Source organism: Felis catus, chromosome A1 (genome assembly GCF_018350175.1).
Source record: "Felis catus isolate Fca126 chromosome A1, F.catus_Fca126_mat1.0, whole genome shotgun sequence".
In the NCBI taxonomy this organism is placed as follows: Eukaryota; Metazoa; Chordata; class Mammalia; order Carnivora; family Felidae; genus Felis; species Felis catus.
The window spans coordinates 133,770,513-133,793,519 of NC_058368.1; the positions used below are offsets into that span (position 1 = coordinate 133,770,513).

The 23,007-nt window shown below is 42.1% G+C and overlaps 1 protein-coding gene across 20 annotated transcripts in view; it reads left to right on the plus strand.

Annotated features, from left to right (window-relative positions):
- Positions 1-23,007, plus strand: part of MAST4 (microtubule associated serine/threonine kinase family member 4) — a 565,494-nt gene that overhangs the window by 393,230 nt on the left and 149,257 nt on the right. Inside the window, exon 1 of one of the 20 annotated variants that reach the window (XM_045061545.1) lies at positions 4,297-5,051. The exons of 16 other annotated variants lie outside the window; for them this stretch is intronic. In XM_045061545.1, the coding sequence (XP_044917480.1) occupies positions 4,960-5,051 (92 nt within the window). In that variant the 5' untranslated portion in view covers positions 4,297-4,959. Of the gene's footprint in view, positions 1-4,296; positions 5,052-16,991; positions 17,958-23,007 lie in introns of those variants that run through there. 3 more of the 20 variants (XM_045061550.1, XM_045061568.1, XM_045061561.1) reach the window with 3 other exon arrangements.

Below are 23,007 nucleotides of genomic sequence, written 5' to 3' on the forward strand. Positions count from 1 at the left end.
TATACCTACAAGTTAATTTTCATTTACCTTTTTATCTTCTTTCATAGTTTGGTAACATGAGCAAAAAAATGGTTTAGTAACACTAATAGAGTTTTCTTTCAACATACTCCACATCTCTAGCTCCACCTTTAAGTTTTATTCCTTAAGATGTGCAGTGATTACAAGGATTGCTTATTCAGGATGGGCAATTTTCTCTTCACACTTCTACCCTTAAATTCACAAGACAGCATTTAGAAGCCAAAGCAGACCTGTAGGTGTGGACAGCAGTGGGGAAGGAGTCACTTCTAGGTGTTCTAAAGATGGGGATTCATAGAGGTCAAGTTTAGTTTACAGCACAGTCCCCAGACTAGGCCAAGATCAGGCAGAATACCTTTGGAAACTCAGTATCAACACCACTTTTCATTGTGTCTTATCATTGGAATTGGCCTTGTGGCCAGAGTGTCAGTGCAGGGAGCCACTCACCTGCACTTGAAAGCTTAGTTTCCCACAGTGTTTAAGTTCAGGGGAGGCTTGAGGGATGTTATCTTCAACACTGTTCTATGTATGGTGGGAGAAAACCCTATTGCATGGACATGGGGCAGAGGGTGGGAAGCAGAAGGGAGAATTCAAGTCAATGAAAAGAACATGGAATTCTTTGTTTGGGGGGTTGGTGAACAGTGAAGAATTTGACCCATTCTTAAGTACTCATTTTATCCTAAGCCAGCATTTCAGTAGCATGACAAGGTTATTTTTCATTGTCATTTACCTTTCTTATAAAAACAATGACTGATAATATCATCTGATTAAGTGAATGAGCATTCTGGATCACAAAGCTTGTCCATTAATGTGTAGGCTTAGTTATTGTGCAATAAGTAGAAAATCTTGCTAAATATCTGTATATTGACTTAGACTGGCTGTAGTCTTAGGAATTCCCAATAATCTCAATTTCCTCTTAGTTCTTCACCCAGTTTTACTGCACTTGCAACTAAACTATACTCTAGTTTCTGCCCATATAATTACTTTGTCTGTACAAAAATGTCAGTAGTTCTGACAATTTTAATTCTTGTGTTTGCTGACTGCATTATCTTCTGAATCATGAGTTCTCAAATCAAGTCAAACAGGTTAGAAGACAAGTTACACTTGAGCATCACACCTACTCTTATCTTAAATGAATGTGGGAATGTATCAGCCACTTTCTCTATATTAAGTAGTTCATTTCTGGCTCCTCACGCATTTTGCCTGTTTTTATTTTTTTTCATTTTGGATACAACCCACATTTTCCCAAGCCTTTTAAGTGCAAAAACTGTGTTAAAGTATACGTAGTTTAAAAAAATTATGTTTTTTCCCATCCCTTTGAGAATTTTCAGGGTGGGTTACTCAGAATGTATAGGGTGGAGACTGTAATGACATCTGCTCATAGGCCAGGATATTTATCATTCAGTCAAGAGAAGAAAAATATGTTTTATGCATTTATTTACCCATGTAAGTTATCATTGTTGCTCAAATACCTGGGCTTTTCAGGAAGAAGTAGAGAATCATGAGGTCTTGCAACCATCCAGAACTTGATGTCTGTTCACTGTATCTCCTTCAGGTTACCTCTACTCAGACACCCTTATAGGAGGTCCTTTCTTGTTTTTTCAGTCTTTTTCATCTTCAGATCCAAAGAGTCTTCTGCATTGTTAATTCAGTATTCAAGGACAGTTGTCAAGCTCCCTAAATTTTCTCTTTCTGCACTTTGAACACAGAGTTTCTTCAACATGTAATTTATTATTTTTTTTAACTTTAGAGAGAGAGATAGAGAGACAGTGTGAGTGGGGGAGAGGCAGAGAAAGAGGGAGAAGAGAGAATCCCAACCAGGCTCCGCACTGCCAGCATAGAGCCGGATGCAGGGTTGGAACTCACAATCTGTGAGATCACGACCTGAGCTGAAGTCGGCTGCCCAACTGACTGAGCCACCCAGGTGCCCCTAATGATGACATTTCTTAGAGTGATGTTAAGACATAAGGAATGTTAGTACTTCTCTTTTCAGTTACAGAATATAGATAAAAATTAATAAGAGAAATTCTTTAGAGCTTCATTCTCTTAAAGTATCTTCATGGAATTCTTAAGTTGAGATTCTTTGAAAAAAATCAATTGACCTGCTATCACTAATCATTTTAGGGCATCTTAAGGGAAACATAGATTCCAAAGCATCTGAAGTGTCTCCATTTAAAAAGCATTTATTAACTGCTTGTATAAATCAGGAACTGTCAGATTTTGGGAATATAGAAATCAGTAACACATGACTTCAGCCTTGAAGAATTCACAGACTCATATGCAAGATGGAAGACCGTAGTGAACAGGCACTTACCATACAATGTGACCAGCACTGCATAGAGGCATGTTGAAGCCACCACCATAACAGAGGGCATGGTGTGGGGTGTCCTCTGCTCTGTTCCCATTCCTTTTAGTATTGTATTCTGTTAACTTCTGTGTATTGCTAACATTTACATACATTGTGTTCTAAACACTGCTTACAAGGCCTTATGTATGCCCTCTCATTTATGGTAATCTCAGAGGTTGTCCTATCCTGAACCCCCAAAAATGGGGAAAATGGTCAGAAATTAAGTGACTTGCCTTAAGTCATAGTAGTTGTTGGATCCAGAATTCAGACCCAAAGTTGTTGCTCTTAACCAATGGTCTATCCTACCATTCTAAGAGGAAGACATAATTACTAGCAGTAGTTCTCACCCAGGGGTGATCTTGTCCCCAAAGAACATTTGGCAAAGTCTACAGACATTTTTGATTGTTACGCGACTAGGGGGTGGAAGGCGGGATGCTGCCTAAAGTCTTCCGGTATACAACACAATCCCCCAAACAAAGAGTTATCCAGCCTAAAATGTCAAGTACTGAGGTGGAGAAATTGCTTTGGAGCTTGGTAGTTTGTGTCAGCCTTTAAAAATACTCTTTTAGGGGCGCCTGGGTGGCTCAGTCACTTAAGCATCTGACTTTGGCTCAGTGGTTGGTGAGTTTCACCCCCCCCCCCCAAGTCAGGCTCTGTGCTGACAGCTCAGAGCTAGGAGCTGCTTCAGATTCTGTGTCTCCCTCGCTCTCTGCCCCTCCCCCACTCGTGCTCTGTCAAATACAAATAAACATTAAAGAAATTTTTTTAAATACTCTTTTAAATCCTTAAAAGCTTGTTTTTAAAGTATGGAGCAAAAAATGCTGAATCAAGTTCCTAAGCATCTGGTGAAGTGTATTTTGTCACTTGTTAAACTGAGAAAAATATTGCCTTCTTTGTCTACCTTAGTAGATTTCAAGGATCTGAGGAGCCTCAGTGAGAATTTCAAAAGATGATGCATAAGAAAGCCCTACACAACAATGCTCAGAAATTCCTAGAGTCCTTGGGGTGAAACTATTTCTGGGAGTCACAAGAATTAGGATCCCAGAATGCACTCCTGTTGTCTGTTTACCACTCCCTTGTCAGCTGACCTCTCTTCCCTTGTCACTCTGCTATTTAGGTAAGCAAGTTTGTCTGCAACTTGCTTAACCATTTTTTGAGTCTTTTTTTTTTTTTTTACTAAAATCTTGTTTTAAAATTTACTATCTCTCACCGTATTACGCCAATTTAAGGCAGCTAACTTAAATTCTTTTTTTTTTTTTTTTCCTTCTGTATAGACTTTTACACAAGCATTTGCCTGTTAGGGGAGTTGTTTGAACACCATGCCTTTCTTCCAGATGAACAACAGGAACGTTGATTTCATCTTCCTTTCAAGTTCTAACACATGTGGCAGGAAAATAACTCTAGCATTTGTTGACTAAGTGCCAGGGAGCGTCTGTACAGGTAGGAGCTGGCCATTCCCTGGATTTGTTGCAGTCCGCGAAGCCAACAGCTGTGCCTGTCGTAACTCATCAACTGGATGTAATCTCATAAATCCAGTTGACTGGGGTTTTAGGTGAGTGTGGCCTCCCCTTGGCGTGCTTTTCCTACAAACAGCGTCCGGGTGAAGAGTAATTACTGACTTCCTAGGAGTGTTTTCATGGTGATCCATTCTGCCGTGAATCACAGACCAGCCCTCAGGTGCGCCCAGCGCTCACCTCGGCGGGTGCGGGCCGCGGCTGGATTGATTGATTGATTTGGGGGGAATGATCCAACTGCGGCTGCGGGCCGGGGGCGCGGCGCGGGCCTGAAGATGCTGGGGTCCGGGGTGCTCCGGGGCTCGCGCACGGGACCCCACCCCACCCCACCCCCAAGCCTGCCCCTTTCCCATGAGGCCCAGCTCCCGGGGGAGGGTCTGCCGGTGGGGAAGGGGCCCCGGCCCAGCCCCTGCCGGCGGAGGCAGCACAAAGGTGCCCTGTTCAAGTCCGCCTATAGGCCCGCTCTCTGCAAGTGCTTTTAAGTTTCCTTTTTTTCCGAAGGGGGAGAAGAGGCGCTTTTTCCATTTCACTTCTTTTCCTTGTATGTAGATACCAAAAGGAAACACGGCACTGGGCATGTTCGGATGTTGAATGGTTTGCTGATAAGCAGCAGCCTCCCGGAACCGAAGCCTTAAAATAGTCGTCGCCCTCCCCTCCCACCCCCCGCAGGAGCTGCAAATGGTATCTGCCAAACAGATGACAAAGTACCTTGGACTGAATCACACACAGACAGCATTTTGTGCAGAACGCACGGCCCAACTCTTGTAATTACTGTTTATAGCTGCCCAGGGCTGACCAGGAGAGGGCAAACCCGAGAGGAAATAAGTTTCCTGAGCCTTGGAGAAATGGCTGTGTGTTAATTAAAGGCTAGGGGTACTTCTCAGACAGGCTCCAAGTTCTTGAGATCACAGTTCACAGCACGTTTCCTCTGGAGGGAGTGAGTAGATAATTGGGATTTTTTTTTCTTTTTGTTTTTTTCTTTTTGTTTTTTTTTTTTCTTTTTCCGTTCTCCACCCCCCGCCTCCTCCCTCCCTGGTCTGGCCTTATGGCCTTGAACCCGCAGTGAATTGAAGAGAGAACGAAATGGATATGTCTGACCCCAATTTTTGGACTGTGCTCTCAAACTTTACTTTGCCTCATTTGAGGAGTGGGAACAGGCTTCGGCGAACACAAAGGTAAAAACCGCGGGGATACTTCGCCTGGAGAAGGGAATGTGTTGGCTTTGGAGGCGGCCAGACTGCCTTAACAGCTGGGGTTCTGTTTAGACGGTGGCAGTTTGAAAAGTTTCTGCCCTGCCAGGGGGCCGCTGTTTCAGGTATTCTGTCATCCTCGTGGATTTCCTGGGTAATCCCGATGGCCTGTACTTCCAGAGTTGTTCTCCTTTTGAAATGTGGTTCAGGAGGGGAAGGGCTGTGAGTGGAGGGGAGAGAAATAGAGGAGGAAGATACTTTGTCTCTCTGATGGGATCTTTTCCAGCCCTTTCCTTCACCCAGACGTCCGAGGACGCTTCTGCTGCTTTTTGTAGAGCCTCTCAGATGTTACCTTCTAGTAAAGACTTGACCTTTATAAGGTGCAGATGTGCAATGCAAAGAAAGCTCAAGTTAGCCTGTTTCCTATTGTCTGTTTAAAAGAGACAGGTCCGCGTAACTTTGCCGTTGTTTGTTTGTTTGTTTGTTTTTGTTGGTTTGCTGACATTTATTCCTAATACAGGTTGGCCTTTTCAGTTGGTAAAATACCTGACAGAATAGGTGGAGGCAAAGACAATTTTAAGACCAGGATGAAGCTGGTGGCAAAAGTGAAAGGCAGTTCCGAGATTGAGGGAAGATGATTTTAAAGGAAGTGTTTCTCTTCTGTGCCTTGCGTCCGGCACAGAAAGGTGGCATCGTTGTGGTTTTACAGGGGCATACCTTCTGAGTTGCTTAAATGTAGATTCTTAGTTTTTCTTCCAAACTTGACTTGGACATACACGTGCTCATATGTGCGTAAGAGCAGCGGTGCGGTCAAATAAACAGGATGCTGGCTATCAGATTTGGAGCTTCTGAATCTCTGGGCTCCAGTGTCTTAGGAACACAAGAAAATGGTGTACTCTATTGTTACATCTATAGCATCTTGTAGTATAAGTTCTGGTACGTAATACTTTGGAAAACTTTGGAAGGTTCCCATGGTATTTCTCAGATTTCAGAAGCATCCTGGAATACTCACAAGTGTCGTGTTTTGTATATGCGCATGCACACACACACACATATAAAACACACACGTGTATGTCTGACACTGAGTAGATTTTAAAGTCATACTACCTTTAATGCAATTTGAACAGAGTTGGTACCAATAAACCGTGTGAGATTCTCAAGTTGTGCCATTTACATAAGGTAGCTGTGCTTTTCTTGTTCTGCTATATATATTCAGAGACCTTATCTTTTGGTGTTGGTCATTTTTGTTCGAGATGTATCATCCATGCACCTCTCCCCCAGCAAAATAAACACAAGTAGTTAGTTGATGAGATAATGCTGTCTGTGAATAAGACCACCACTTTCATGGCAGGAAAGTCTGTTTCTTACCTTTTCAGTTTGCTGAGGGCCCTTATATTCCCGAGTGGTTTAGTCCTGGCTATGATGCAATCCGTACTCTTACCTGGAGCCACTTCTAGAGAGCAGTCTGCTCTGACGTCACACCTGTGTGTCTGAGTCTGAAAAGCAGCTGGGGCCTCTAGCCATCTACCTGTTGATAATACTATTGAGCGAATTCTCAGGCCAGTCTGACCCTGACTTTCCAGCCCAGGGGATTCTAGTTCCAGCCCAGAACACGCCAATTCAGATAGCTCACATGGGCAGAGAGCCCATATTCTGAAGTCACTTAGGTTCTTCCCAGCAAAATGGGAGAGTGTGGGAGGGCTTTCTCTACTCCTTAAGTCATAGACCTGTTTTTTTCAGTTCAGGGAAACAGAAAAGGGGATGGATTTTCTTCCCTCCCTTCTATTAGTGTAGGTTGTCACGGCCCGTCTGTTACTGGGGATTTCCAGGATTCCCAGAGTTTCCACATATGTGTCTTGAAGATCCTGTCTACACACATCTACTTATTGGTCTCAAAGACCGGCACTACTTTATATTTATTATGGAGATTGGGAAACTTGAAGGTCAGGTGTCTTCCGGTCCAGGGCGATGTATGTAGTTGTTGCATTCTCTTATTATACAGTGATCAGTTCCAGCTCTGTGTCCTTCCCTAAGGACATGTAGCATATGCTTACAGTGGGACTCTTCCCATTCTGTGACCTCCCTTCCCTGCTCTAAATCCTGTCTCCTCCTCCAACCCCCACATTAACCCCATTCCTCAGCTGGCTCATCAGGTTCCCTAAATCTGTCCTTTCAAAAAGACCTCGCCATCCTCAGGTTGTCCTTTAGCCAGTCTCATTGTGGGTGCGCCTGGTGTTCAGGTGAGGACCCCTTGCCCTCACACTCAGGTCATGTGCCTTAGCCCTGGGCATATCTCTGTGGCGCAAGCCGAGCTTTTCTGAACACTTGCCGACTTGGTCTGATGGATCATTCATTTTACGTGTTTTTCCTAGCTACTTGTTCTGATTAATTTAATAACTTCGGGAACCTCATCCTAACCTTTTCTTTAATATCAGCTTCTTGCATCTATCAGAGACTGAAATCCAGCTTGGAGCATGTGAATGAACATCTTAGAGCTCTTTGGGATGGGATGTTTATACCACTCAGACAAAAGAAGGAGAAGGCGAATGGTTTCCCATTCTCGCCTTAAGTCTGTATTGTATGGGCCGTTGTCATCATGGAAGCCTTTTTGGTTTGCTCCGTCTCATTTGCCTTGCCAGTTCAGCATGGCTTGGTTTGCTCTGTCAGAGGGAAACTTTGAAGTTTTGAAACTGGGCCTGCCTGGGCCTGTAACTTCTAACTCCCTGAGTTCTTGCACAGAGGATCCTGCAGACCTAATCCCGGGCCTAGATTGTTACACAGTATTGACGAACTGACAGCCTGAATTCCTTATCCTGAATCCCAAGGACAATTTTTTTTTTTTCAACGTTTATTTATTTTTGGGACAGAGAGAGACAGAGCATGAACGGGGGAGGGGCAGAGAGAGAGGGAGACACAGAATCGGAAACAGGCTCCAGGCTCTGAGCCATCAGCCCAGAGCCTGACGCGGGGCTCGAACTCCCGGACCGCGAGATCGTGACCTGGCTGAAGTCGGACGCTTAACCGACTGCGCCACCCAGGCGCCCCCCTCAAGGACAATTTATTGTTCCCTTCATTCTTTTTTGTCTTGACTGTGACGGACAGCACTTGTCTGGGTGTACACTGACTTTGTGTTTTGCCGTAAAGCTCACATATTCCATTGGAAACTGTGTGTTTTTTTGTCATGTCGTTTTCATTTTAAGGGAAATTTTCTTCTTTTAATTTTATGAAAATTTTTATAAATATTCTGTAAAGTCTTAAGCCCTTCAAAATATCTTTACTTCCTCTTGCCTTGCTGTCAAATTCTTTGAATGATCACAAGTGACACTGTCTTAAGGTTTATACTTCTAGGGAAGTTTTGCCTGGAAAATGCCTCATAGCTTCTGCCAGTAAACTACTAGCAAATCAAATCTAGCACTGTACAAAAACAATTATTCATCATGACCTGTTGGTCCCAGGTCTATGCACAGGTGGTTCAACACCAGAAAATCAATCAATGGAATCCATCACATAAATAAGCTAAGTAAGCATTATCACAGGATCACAGAAAAATCCATTACTCACTCATATGACAAAAACTCTCAGAAAACCGGGCATAGAGGGCCACTTCCTCAAGGCGATGAAGAATATCTACTTAACACAGCAGTCCTCCCTAATCTGTGGTTCCACTTGGTGCAGTTACCTGTGGTCAGCCACAGTCCCAAAGCAGATGATAGCGACCAAACACTAGGTCACGATGCTTACATCATTCGCCTGACTTCATCTCCTCGCATAGACACTTTGTACATCATCCCGAGAAGAAGGGTGAATACAGTGTAATAAAGTTTGAGAGACAGGCCATATTCGCCTAATGTTGATTACACTATGTTATAATTATTCTATTTTATTATTAGTTACCGTTGTTAATCTCTTACTGTGCCAAATTTATGAACTTTATTTTATTTTGGATGTAGAAGAAAATGGTGTATATAGGGTTCGGTACTCTTTGGCATCTTTTGGGCTTCTTCTGGGGGGTTTGAAACATATCCCTGTGAATAAAGGGAACGGCCATAGTGAGACACTGGAAGTTTTCCTTGCTGAGATCGGGTAGAAGGCAAAGATGTCCCATCTCATCAAGCACTCCTTTTCAACCAGACGCAGTTTCTTTTTTGATGTCTGCCTTGATCTCCTCTTTCCCTTTCTCATTTCCTCAAGGCTGACTCAGTACAGCCATTCACCTGCTGCTTTGAGGGACCGAAATCTACAGCTACTTCATGTTACCACTGATGTCAATGACCTTTTTCCCCTGTTGGATTAAAAACTTTTGTGGGGAAGAAGATCAGGCTTCTCTTTGATTTATATCACATATGTAAAGAGAGGGCTACCATTGATTTATAAGTATTGCTGCTCAGTTTTGAGGTGCGACTTTAGTCTTGATAATACACAGTCTAGAGAATCTAGAAGATACTCGATTTTTAACCTTAATGGTCAGAAATCTGTCATGTTTTCATTGGGCTGACCTCATGCTATCCAGATCTCAATGACACCTAAATTGAGTGTCATTTTCCATGCCAATAAGCACCTTGTGACTCAGTTAATCACTTGGAACAAGTTTCCTAATGTATTTTGCAAGAACCCATGGGCTAAAAGTTGCTTTGGGGTTTTTTTGTTTTTGTTTTTTCTTTACTTGAAAGTTGTGTACTTTATTATTTCTCAATTTTATTCTTTCATTTTTTTTTTTAACGTACATCCAAGTTAGTGGGCATATAGTGTAACAATGATTTCAGGAGTAGATTCCTTAATGCCCCTTACCCATTTAGCCCATTTCCCCCCGCCCCCACAACTCCTCTAGTAACCCTCTTTTCTCCATATTTAAGAGTCTTTTATGTTTTGTCCCCCTCCTTGTTTTTATATTATTTTTGCTTCCCTTCCCTTATATTCATCTGTTTTGTCTCTTAAAGTCCTCATATGAGTGAAGTCATATGATATTTGTCTTTCTCTGACTAATTTCGCTTAGCATAATACCCTCTAGTTCCATCCGTGTAGTTGCAAATGGTTTTTTTTTTAATGTTTTCTTTCTTTCGTTTTATTTTTTTTCTGAATTCATATTACTCAGCAGTTGCTCCGAACAGCAGGTACATTCAGGGATCTTTAACTGCTGAATGTATTGAATTTTTATGTATGCTTCATCTTCCTTTCAGAAACATCTGTAGTGTTTGGTGAGTTTTTCTTTTTGTTTTCGTCATGAATATGTGTCTCTAAAGAGTATGAAGAATACACTTCTCTCTTGTCCTGACATGTGGGGTATTAGTGAATTTGTACCCACCCCTTTTATGGAAAGTCCCATTAAATCCACATTTACTGAGCATCTATTGTGTGCCTGGGCACTGCAGCCCCAAGCTGAGTCATAGAATTGCCTTCAGTGAGGACATGCAAATGAATCATTGCAAACCAGGGTAATAGAGAAGTATTTATAAGGTACATATAAGCTATAGGAGTGGCCAGTGGGGAAGAGAGACTTTGGTCTCAAGGAGCCAAAGGACAAGCCATATGGAAAAGACAATACCTCAGGGAGGTTTTGAAGGATAGGTTTCTTCTATTTATCAGGCCGAAGGACAGGGCCATCCCAAAGGGCAAAAGAAATGGTGTGTATGAAGGCACAGTGTCCTTAGCAACAGAGTTCAAGGGACTATACATAGCTCAGTATTGCTGGAGCATAAAAAACCAGAAGCATAACTCAGTATTGTTGATGCATAAAGTTTGCAGAGGCAATACAGTATACCACAGTGTGAAGAGGGTTGATCTAAAAGCCAGTTCACCTGGGTTTGAATGAGATTGGGCAAGTTCACTGGACTAGAGTTGCTCCATCTATAAACCGGGGACAGGTAAATTACTTACAGGATTGTTGTAAGGAGGAAAATATGCTCATATGAGTAAAATGCCTGGCACATAAAAACTATCAGTAGATACTCAGTATTCACATTGCTTCTATCATTACAACAAGGGGATGAGTAGTGGGCGATCAGGCTAAGGATGAGAGTTGAGGCACTTGCTGTTTGTGGGAGCTTGCTTGGCCTTTACCCAAAAGGACAAAGTCCTATCTGGCAGCTTTGGGGATTTTAGGTCTGTGAGAGGAGGGTGGGACCTGGAAACCAATGAATGAGTCATTGCAGTAGCCTACCGAAAAGGTTATGCAGGCCTGAGGAAGGAATACGGTGAGATTATGACTTTGAGAGAGACGAAGGGTATCAAGTTGATAAAAATTGATGAACCATCGGCTCTGAGAGACCAGGAAACGTTGCATAGTGGCCCTGGGGAATGTGACCTGGGAGATGAAGGAACTACCTTTACAAAGAGGCGTGGGGGAAGGGAAAACCAAAGAACTTGTACTAGTCTCTTCGATCCCCAGAAGCCTGATTAATCTAATTTATTGAGCATCTAATGTGTGCTGAATGTAAGGAGTGTACCTTCCTTCACTCAGCCAGTATTCACAGCACCAATATCTTGGGCTGGGCAAGGACTATAGTGGTGAACAAGACAGAGTGCTTGGGCCTTGCAAATAAACAAGCATCTAAATAAATCAGTTGTCCAATGGTCATCAGTGTTCCAAAGGCTTATAAGTAAGTGCTGAGAAGAGAGAGTAACAGTGTTGGGGGCTGCTTTAGATCATGTGGTCAGGGAGTGTCTTTTGAGGAGGTAGATAAAACTGAGCAGGAGACCTAAAAACCGTGAAGGAGCCATTGGTGGGAAGCATTTGGGATTGGCATCTGGGAATGGCAAAGGCTCTGAGGCAGGAAACAAAGATCCCTAGACAGGCCATTGGGGGTGTGGGTTCAGGGCACCAGGGAGGCTGGACCAGAAATAATAAGCTTGAGAGTCATCATTAGGGCCATCCGAAAAATAAGGTAGATCAATCTGTGGGAGAATAAGGTTGCTCCATTTAAGGAGTGGGCAGAGATTCAGATAGGTACAGGTACAGAGACTTGGAGGAGAATCTGGAGTGTTCTCATGGAGCTCCAGTGAGGAGGACAGGCAGCAGTGTCACTGCACAGAGAGACAACAGGAACATGTGCCTTGTGTCTGACAATGGGGAAGGCATGAGCGACCTCAGCACCAAGAGCAGAGGCAGTGACAGGGTGGGGGTGGGGCTGGGGCTGAGGCCCAAGAGCCAGGAAATAGTAGTCAAGTGAGGAATCGCAGACCATGGGTGGTAACCACTCTCTGCGGGTAGCTACCTACAGCAGTGACACATCATCATGTCCCAGCTCCTGCACATTCACAGCCGGCCCGGCAGCTCTGTTCCCTGAATCATATCCCCTTACTCACTGTTGCTCATTTTATTGTCTGCCTCATCGCCCAAATGGGCAATGACAGTTTCCTTTTCACCACGTCTCTGGAAGCTCAGGCTCTGTCCACAGCCTTATGAGTACCTCGTCACTTACCACTCTTGCTTCACATCACAGGCTCTGAGTGCCCGAAGCTCCCTCCCCCTGCCCCCACCACTTTGTCTTTTCAGGAGCTTGAGCTCTGACTCTCCCCGAAGTGTGTTCCTCTGGAGGCTGAAACCCAGTTCACTCACTGGCTTCCTCTCATCCTGTCCATGCCTGACCTGCAGGCGTGGCCCCTCCCCGAGTCTCTGCACCCCTTTCCTCCCACTCGGAGCTCTGCCCAGGCCTGTTTCATCAGTGCTTCCTTTCATCCCTCTCCTTTCTTCAAGCTCCAGACTGTGTTCTCTGCCTGCTGGATGGGACTGCCAGTCACTGCAGGACTCACCCTTTGGTCTGCCCCTCAGGGTTAGCTCCCACATTGGTAGCATTCCTTGAGACCCTCCCTTGGTGGATCCTCCTCCCCCAACCTAATAAGGCATCCCCTTAGGGAAGAGCAGAAAGCCAAGTCCCCAGGCCAGGAACAGCCAGCAGCTGTCTGAGTGGTACCTGGGGAGATCCTGGCCGCCCCACGCCACAGCAGTCTGTGTGTCCTGTACTCTAGTAAAGTTTACCACGTACAAAGGACGTGAGCAGGAATATGCACATGTCGAAAATAACGCTTTTATTCTCTAGTGTGAAGCTTTCAATAGGAGATTGCAGACTGTTTTGCTCCTTGAATAGGAAGGTCTTTGGGGGTTGAGAGGGAGGGATAGAGAAGAGAGGAGGAAAGAAATGAGATGGGTGTGTGTGTGTGTGAGAGAGAGTGCAAAAGGAGGATTTAAAAATTAGTTCTTTAAAAATAAACCATTATAATATAAAGTCTGTGCTCCATGGGCAGGCATGGGCTATTCATTGCTAGAACTTGTCAGCACTAGGAGGAGTATATCACCAAGTTCACAGTGACAGGGTAGAACATTATATGCTTTTATGGCTTTGCTTGGTTCTCTTTACACTTAGATACTGTTACCAGAAGCCTAGGTGATGTCTTTAAAACAAGAGAATCGTACACCTCAAGATGGAGAGTATCTGCCTTCTGGGCTAAGAACGGAGAGGTGTTGGGGTTAGGAAGTAACTTGAGTCCCTATGTGGAAATGGGTCCTAGAGGAGAAAACTTGGAATAGGACTCCTGCATAATTTGGGAGACTGGAAAGAGGCTGATTTCTCCAGGAGATTAAGACTGGAAGTCCCGAGTCCCCGCCTCACCCCCATACACACCCATCTTGTGTGAGTGAGCACGCACAAGCTATTTTAATCTGAGCTGTCTTTACGACATGTAACCTAGTCATTTGGGAGTGACGTCATGGTAACTGAGTAATCCCTTTGAAAGTTAAGTAGTAGAGCCAAGATATTAAAATAGTCCTGGGGCTACCTGGATGAAAGTGGGCACAGGGTGTGTATAAATCCACTTATTAGAGGTGCAATCTCTATCAGTGGAAGTCTTGAGTATATAATAGCAAACTGGGTTTTTGTGGTACGTGGGACATTGTGTAACTTGAAAGATCTCTAAATAGAAGTTCCCATGGTCATTAACACTTAGGTTCTGGTACTTTATTTTCTTTTCCTCTGTCCTGGTAATCAGGAAAGTTCCCTTGTGGACTTGTTTGTAAATTCTGAAAATGTTGACCCGAAACCTCATTAATAGAACAAGAAGATATGCAGGAGGTTTAACAACATTAATGGCCATTGGACATACTTATTAGAGAAGGTAGTTATGCCAAAATCAGACTGAAACATCATATGGTGCTTTTGTTTCTTACTTACTTACTTTCTTAGTTACTTACTTACTTACTTACTTACTTACTTTTTTATTTATTTATAAGGCCTGAGCAGCATTTGAAGGTATAAACAGACTGGTAAGGAGATTAGACAGCCATTAATGTTTATCTCTTAAGCTTCACATTGCTTGGGTTGTTACAGAACCCTGACACTTGCTACATTCCACTGACTTGGTGTTCTTAGATTTGTCAGTGGCTCAGATTGTGTTACAGTCTGGGATCCCTTAGGAAACAGTAATTGTAGGCAATATATAGGCAAAATCCAGATCGTGGCGTATGCTCTGCCACCTACTATTTGTGTTGTGAAGTTCTCAAGTAAGCTTTTAGCTCTTAAAGGTAAGAACCAGCTCCGTGTCCCTGGAAACTTTCTAGCGTGATGTGGCATTTCAAACTGCAGATACTTTTGGAGATAACATATTAGTTTCTGAGTGAATCACCTGGGCGGAGGGAATGAGGAACTGATGACCCTTGCTGAGGTCTCCTAGGGTCATAGAATCAGAAAGAGAAGAAAACTGATGGATTCACCAGGGTCATTTTGCCATATGAGTATTTCCTAAAGCTGTCTTTGCTATGCTTTATTCTAATTTTAAACATTACAGTGCATGTCGGTGTCTCAGGACCCTGACTTTGACCTTAGTGCATTTCTTTCTTGAGTCACTATTAGACTGTTATCCAGCCACTGCCAAACTGATTGGCTGCTAAATTTGAAGAAAATCACTGAATCCATAGCTTGCATAAAAATCACCTATGTCCCTTTAACATGCGTAGCTTTTCAAATGCTAGATGATGGATATCTTTAAATTAGAAATCATAAGTATTAAATGTTCTATTTTTACATATACACGGAGGGGTTAAGAGGAAGAGGTATGTTTGTCATGGGAGAAACTGCCTGGTGAATAAAGTAGTCTAGGAAATAGGGTAAATGAAACCTTTGTTACTGTAAAACAATAGCCATTAAGTGACTATTATGTAATGTTATTTCTTACGGTTCATTTGGAATGGCTTGTTGATCTTGAAACTTGAGATAAAATTCCTGTAAAAATACTACTTACATTTGGCTGATCTCACGACTTCTGATACAAAATCAAAGACTTTTCCAAGTAGATTATCTCTGTTAGACACTGAGCTCTAGAGATACTGAAGCCATGTCAGATAGATTTTTTTTTCCCCCACCTAAAGAGTAATTTTATCCACTTGGTGTTCTCCATTTGAGTACTCATCCAAATAAACACAAATATTTGCTAATCCAAAAAATGGTTCATTGTAAAATTAGCCTATGCTTGCTCAACCTCTCCAAAAGGGCACACAGGTGGCAAAACAGCTGATAGGCACATTCACCTAATTTGACAGTTTGAATGGATGGTGATGAATTTGCATTTTCCATAAAAGATACATTGGTTTTTTTTCTTCTCAAATCTTTATTTAAATTCTAGTTAGTTTACAAACAGTGCAATATTGGTCTCAGGAGTAGAATTCAGTGATTCATCCCTTATATACATCACCTAGTGCTCATCACAGTAAGTGCCCTTCTTGGTACCCATCATCCATCTAGCCCATCCCCCACCCACCTCTCTCCATCAACCCTCAATTTGTTCTCTGTCTTTAAGAGTCTCTTAAGGTTTGTGTCCCTCTCTTTCTCCCTGTCCCATCTGTTCATATGTTTTTTTTCTTAAATTCCACATGAGTGAAATCTTTTGGTATTTCGTCTTTCTCTGAATGACTTATTTCACTTAACAGGGTCTATCTACATCGTTGCAAATGGCACGATTTCATTCTTTTTGATGCTTGACTAATATTCCATTGTATATATACACCACATCTTTTTTTTTTTTTAAGTTTATTATTTATTTAGAGAGAGAGAGCGTGCATGTGAGCTGGGAGGGGCAGAGAGAGAATCCCAAGCAGGCTGTGCACTGGGGCTCAAACCAACTTACTGTGAGATCCTGATCTGAGCTAAAGTCAGATGCTCAAACCAAATGAATCACCCAGGCACCCCTCACCACATCTCCTTTATCCATTCATCAGTCAAGAGCCCATATGGGCTCTTTCCATAGTTTGGCTGTTGATAATGTTGCTATAAATTTCAGGGTGCATGTACCCCTTCGAATCCATATTTTTGTACATTTTGGGTAAATACCTAGTAGTGTAATTGTAGGATAGTTCTATTTTGAACCTTTTGAGGAACCTACATACTGTGTTCCAGAGTAGCTATGCCAGTTTGCATTCCCACCAGCAGTGTGAGAGGGCTCCCCTTTCTCTGCATCCTCACCAATACCTTTTGTTTCTTGTACTGTTAATTTTAACCATTCTGATACATTCTTAAGCAAAGGAAGTTTTTATGTTAGATCTCAAATGGCCTCAGGGATCAATAGCAGAACTCAGAGGAAGGGGTAATTCAGGGGTGTTTTAAGTCATAGTTCTTATGGTAGATTTGCCAAAATGAGCTTCTATGCTTACAAATTATAATTTTCTATATGTTTTAGTATTGGATATTTGGGGTTAGATGTTTGGACCAGAGAGTTAATAAGGGATAATTATTGCCATTATTTTCACTGTGACCTATAAAATTTGTATATAACATTCTTTTTCTTTTTTCTTTTTAATTTTCTTTTCTTTTTTTATTTGAGAGAGAGAGATAGACAGAGAGCAAGCAGAGGAGGGGCAGAGAGAGAGGGAGACACAGAATTGGAAGCAGGCTCCAGGCCCTGAGCTGTCAGCACAGAGCCAGACGTGGGACTCGAACCCACAGACCACGAGATCATGACCTGAGCTAAAGTCAGCCGCCCAATTGACTGAGCCACCCAGGTGCCCCTATAGCATTCTTTTTCAATAGTTGTCTTCTCTTTCATTAATTTCAGATACGTTAGCCTTGCAACTCTAGGATTTTTAAGGTGAGAAATTAATAGTGGTTTGTATAAGCCTTCTTAACAGGAATCCAGGCTCAAGAATTCTCTCTTCAGAACACTTCTTAGATCTTAGTGGTTTTGAGTTCATTTTACCAGCTTCCTCATTGCCAAGATGCCTTCTAGGTACATAGACTTCTGTTTTCTTTGAAATTGTGATTGATTACAAATCATTTGATGGCTTCTTAAAAGAAGCTCTTTAAATATTAGAGGTTGTGGTTTGCCTTACCTTTTAAGGACTTTAAAATTAGTCTGTCTTCTTATACCAGGCCTAGGGTGATTTGGGAGTCAGAAGGTACAGATAATTGAGCTGTTTGGATATTAATGTGATACAGGCTTTTGATGTCATTCCTGGGAAATAGATTCCATGGAATGGGTTCCAGGTTTAAGGTCCATGAGGAAAAGGGTTCTGACTCTTGGCACCGATAGGCATATTCAGAAATGTTGTATTCAAGCCAGAGTAAATATATAAGCCGTTTACACTTTCTTTCGGTTAGTAGAAGTCCCCTCTAAACACTTACTTTGGCATTAAGGAAGCTCGTCATGACCTGTTGTTCCAGAAAGATTATCGTTTTCAGTTTGAGCCAGTTTTCTAGTTCCCGTGTGAGTGGCATGCCCGGCCCAGAGCTGAAGAAACTCAGGCTTGCTTTTCAGCTCTTCCATTCTTTTAGGTGTGTCCCACAGGCAGTGGCCTGTCGCTGTTTCTTCGGCCACTTAACAGGTTTGATTTCAGATCTATTTAATAAGAAACTAACATGTTTGGAGGGGATTCATGGCCCAACATTTATGGACTTTGTTGGGAAGCTCCAGGTGTGTATGTATCTTGAACTCTATGTTAAGGCCTGTTAGGCTATCGTGATTTCACTTTTGTCTTCTTTGTTGTGTTTTTGCCTTCTTCACAGACTGGGTTCCTTAGGATGTCTCAGGGGTTTGATTGGGACGGGATAGGCCCCTGATACTCAAGGCCGTGCAGCTCCTCTTTCAATTTATTTTCTTTGGTTAATGTAGTACGAAAGAGGAGTCAAATGATTAGAAACTGGGCCAAAAGCTCAGAGCTGGGGGATTGACCTCTGAAACATGGGATGTTGTTTATATTTAAACATATTTGGAGGGGGTATTTATGATTTATGCATCTCTGTGTGAGCCTTTTCCTGCTTTGTGGCTCATGGGTCGCCTGAATCACCTTCTGAATCCTGATAACCTCATAGCCTAGTTTGACTACATTTGACTTCTGTGGACAGGGTCTGTGGAATCATCGCATTGCCTCATTTACTCACGTACGTACCAAATATTTGTTGAGTACCTTTTATGTGATGAGGGCTGTGGTTATCACCTGGGAACCAAAGATGCATGTGGCACGATCCTTCCTTTTGGTGGGGTTAGAAAGCAGTGTAACCAGGTAATTAACAGCAGCGTGTAATAACCGGTAGGAGATGTACCGACATCAGCAAAGCAAGACAGAGAGGCGGAACATGTGTTGAGGAAGTTTGTCACCTCGGTTGTACCCTATCTATAATAATCTATTTTACAGAAGGAAACATGGGGGCTTAACAAAATCAATTAACTGCCTGAATCTTGCCAGTAGTAAGAGGTTAATCTGGATAGAAATTTAACTGTATTCTTCTGTCTCCAATGGAGTATAACTCCAGCAACATTCTAATTATTGAAAATGATAATTGTAAAGTAAGATTCTAGCATCTCAGGTTTTATGGTACAGAATCCACCTGGCAATTTGAAGATAGGTGTGGGAATACAGAGCCCTGATAATTTTCATCTGTGCGATAGAAATGCCACCTGCTTGCTGTCTGAGGGAAGAGGGTGAAAAATAGAGGTAGGTTTTACTTTGTGTTAAAATGCCGCTTGCTGATTCCCTCTCCCATTAATGGAAACTGTGTATGTATTCTCCTGTGCTTTCCTCGTCTTAAAGTATCAGTCTATACTGGTATTTGAGTGGGTTGGTAAAATTGAGGTTTTACTTATGGTATAGCTCCGAAGTCTGCTATCTCAGAGGCCTTTTGAATGAGTAACACTGCTGTCCCCAAGCTCACTTTTCTGAGATTTCTCTCTAAATATTATAAAATCCTGTGCGTTCACATGAATGTATGTATTAGGAACACATTTCACAATCCTTGCTGATCTTGTACATACAGTTCATTTCCTCTAAGGACACAAGTTGACAATACAGTTTGAATGCCAAAAAACAAAAAAAGATCAGTTGGGATTTTAGAGATGAATTGCTTACAGGCTTCTTCCTCACTTTTTAACAATCTAATAATTGGTTTTGAATATGCTAGTGCTAACTACCTTGTTTTTTTTTTTTTTTTAAAAAGGGAGATGAGTGGAAGGCACTCACTTAAATACATCTTTTCCTTGGGAAAGTCATTGTATTTAAAGAACTAAGAAGTAACTGCTTTGCTCTGCATAAGACAATTATAAAAAAATAGAATAAGGAATCTGTAGCATGCAAAAGGCACAAATACTGTATCCAGGATTCTCTAAAAAACAGAAATCCTTCACTGGCCATCTTGTGGCTCTTATTGGTACAATATCTGAGCTCTATTTGAGGGAACGGCTGCCCCTTCCTGAGGAGGGAGTGGAAGAAGCAAGTATTCCCTTCAGAGGCTTTTTCACATGTTCCGTACCTTCGTTTTCACTGCCACTAACCCAGGCCTAGGCCTTCTCCAGATTGCTTGGGACTCTAGGTTGACCGCTGGTATTTACTTGCTCTAGAACAAGTCCAGGGCGATAGGTATGTTTTGTTTTGTTTTGTTTTTTAATTTTTTTTTCAACGTTTATTTATTTTTGGGACAGAGAGAGACAGAGCATGAACGGGGGAGGGGCAGAGAGAGAGGGAGACACAGAATCGGAAACAGGCTCCAGGCTCTGAGCCATAAGCCCAGAGCCTGACGCGGGGCTCGAACTCCCAGACCGCGAGATCTGTTTTGTTTTGTTTTAATTAGGTTTATTGAGATCCAGTTTAGAGACAGTAAAGCCATTCCTTTCAGGTTTGCAGTTCCATGAATTTTGGCAGACACAGTCCTGTGACCACCACCACACTTTTCCATACCCTCAAAAAGTTGTAGGTGTTTTTTAATTGTTTGATACTGCTCATATTGGATTAGAATAAGGTGTTTTGTTTTTCTCACCCCTTCCTTCCCTTTTTAAAAACTTAGTTTCCATATTTTATTCAGACTATAGGTTCTTTTTTTTCCCTGATGTCCTTTTTCTATTCTAGGATCCCAGCCAAGATACAGTGTTACATTGTGTCACCCTTTTCAAAAATTATTTTGATGAGGAAGATGATTAACACAGAGTTTGATGACTTGGTTAATAATATTCAGGAGGTACCAGGAAAATGCATCATGAGATCCCTGAGAGGAAAGCAGAAACTACCGAAATCGTGGTACATGATTAATGTATAATAGCCCCTTGATCCTACAAAGGTGAAGAAGTTGTAAGAAACCAGATTAACTATTTCCTGCTGGTCAGATTTGTTTAAAACAATCTGGAGGTGTTTATTGGGCCATGAGGTGGAAGGTATGTAGTTTAAGACATAAATTATGAATGTTGGAAAATAAATACAGACATCCAAAAGGAATCTTGGAGTTTTTCAATGCAAGTGACAGCAAAACAAAACATACATTTTATAAAAGGTAAACTCAAGATACTTTAATTGCTTTGTAAAATAATTTATTGCTTCTTACCAGTATTTTTAATTTTTGAGAGAGAGAGACAGACTGGTGTGAGCAGGAGAGGGGCAGAGAGAGAGGGAGACACAGAATCCAACGCAGAATCTAGGCTCCGAGCTGTCAGCACAGAGCCCAACGCAGGGCTCAAACTCCTGGACCACATGATCGTGACCTGAGCTGAAGTCAGACACCTAGCCAACTGAGCCACCCAGGCACCCTTAACTAAAGAACAATTTTAGTCTCAGTGGAATGTAGATAGCTTTTAAGGTAAAACGTGAACATAATGCATGCTGACGACAGAGAATGGAGAAAATACCAACAACTGTAGAGTCAAAAAATTTCCCCAGATTCTAGTACTCAAACATTCCCATATTAAAAATATGCAGTTATCATTCCAAGTTTTATTTTCCGAGTGCACGTGTATATACCACAAAATTCGTATTTTGTAGCTCCTCTTTTATGAGCTGATTTTTTTTCCCTTAAAGGCATTCTTTTAAATAGCCAGCTTTGGGGTGCCTGGGTGGCTCAGTCGGTTAAGCGTCTGACTTCGGCTCAAGTCATGATCTCATGGTCCGTGAGTTCAGGCCCCGCATCGGGCTCTGTGCTGACAGCTCAGAGCCTGGGGCCTGTTTCAGATTCTGTGTCTCCCTCTCTCTGACCCTCCCCCGTTCATGCTGTCTCTCTGTCTCAAAAATAAAGAAACGTTAAATAAATAAATAAATAAATAAATAGCCAGCTTTACAGTGGTATAATATCCAGAAAATTTGAAAAATACCTCTAATGTACAAGAAGGTACATAGGAATTATCTATGAAGTTGTATGGAAGCATGAAGACCATTGTCTGAAAGCCACTGAGCCAAGGCACAGCCTTACCATACGTGGGAGTGTCCATGGCCAGCTCCCTGGTGTGCAGAGTGAGGCCCAGGCCACTGACACCAGTGATGTCACCTTAGATGGTCTCACATTTTAGGTCCTGTTTTTCTCCACTTATATTCAGAGCTCTCTTGAAATGTTCCCTTTAAAAATACTAATGCTAACTCCGAAAGATTCCAATTACCATCTCCCCACAGGCTTAAATGTTAAACCTCAAGATCTAAACTTTATCCCTTATGGATGTGAGCAGGCTCGCCAGATGGCAGGCCAATTAATATATTTTTGCAAGGTGTAGAAATGTTTTTTCTCCATAGGGGAACAATGAATCCATCTGTTCCACATCTTCCTTTCCCCTCTGTCCTTTGGGGAAAATCATCATTTAATTTTCAGAAATAATTGTGCAACTCTCTAAGTGCTACTTTTGCTTTTTAAGGGAGATAGTTTTAATAATTGAAACTTTTTCTTACTGTGAGAATTTAAAGAGGCCTATGTCATGGATTAAGACATGTGGCCATCTGAGTTTCATCCAGGTTATTATTTCCTGTTTTGATTGTTGGGCCTACAGAATTGTGTTGAAAAACTCATTCAGGGAAGGTGTCACTTGGAAAAGACTTTAAGAAACATGTAGTCAGACCCCATTATTGTAAGATGACAAAACTGACGTTCAGGTACAAAACTTTGAAGCTGTTCAGCAAGTTGGAACCTGGATGGTCTTGGATCCTGGTCTTCAGGTTCTAAACTAGGACACCTGGGGTGAAAACAGAATCTTCACTTTCTCAGGAGGCATTAAAAGAGCAAGAACTTTGAAGAAGGTTCAAGTGGAAGCAGGAGTGCACACATTGTTTTTGCCTCTTCCTTGATTCCCAGGCGCTAAACTGTATGCATCACTCTTAAATTTTCTTTACATACTCAAGTGGCTTTTCAGATCAGCAGGTGATGCTTAACTGTTTAGTGTCTGTGTATTGCCTCCAACTCTGTAAAAGTTCCTGAAGGCCAAACACCACGTCCTTTTTTTTTTTTTTTTTTTTTAAGCACTTTTATAGTGTGCTGTCTGGGCATGAAATGAATGAATTAGGAAATATATGAGTATCACTGGTAGTGTTTTACAGAGTTCTCTCTGGGAGTGTTACAGTTCTAGGAGAGTGACTACAGTATAGCTTTGTGATCATCTGACACATTATAATACAGAATTTGGTTCCTTTTCCCTTCTGGTATAAAGACGTTCGGTATTGAATATTTCAGAAGCTTCTTTTGGGAGGAGTGCTTCACCTACATCCCTGTTTTACCAGCATTGATGA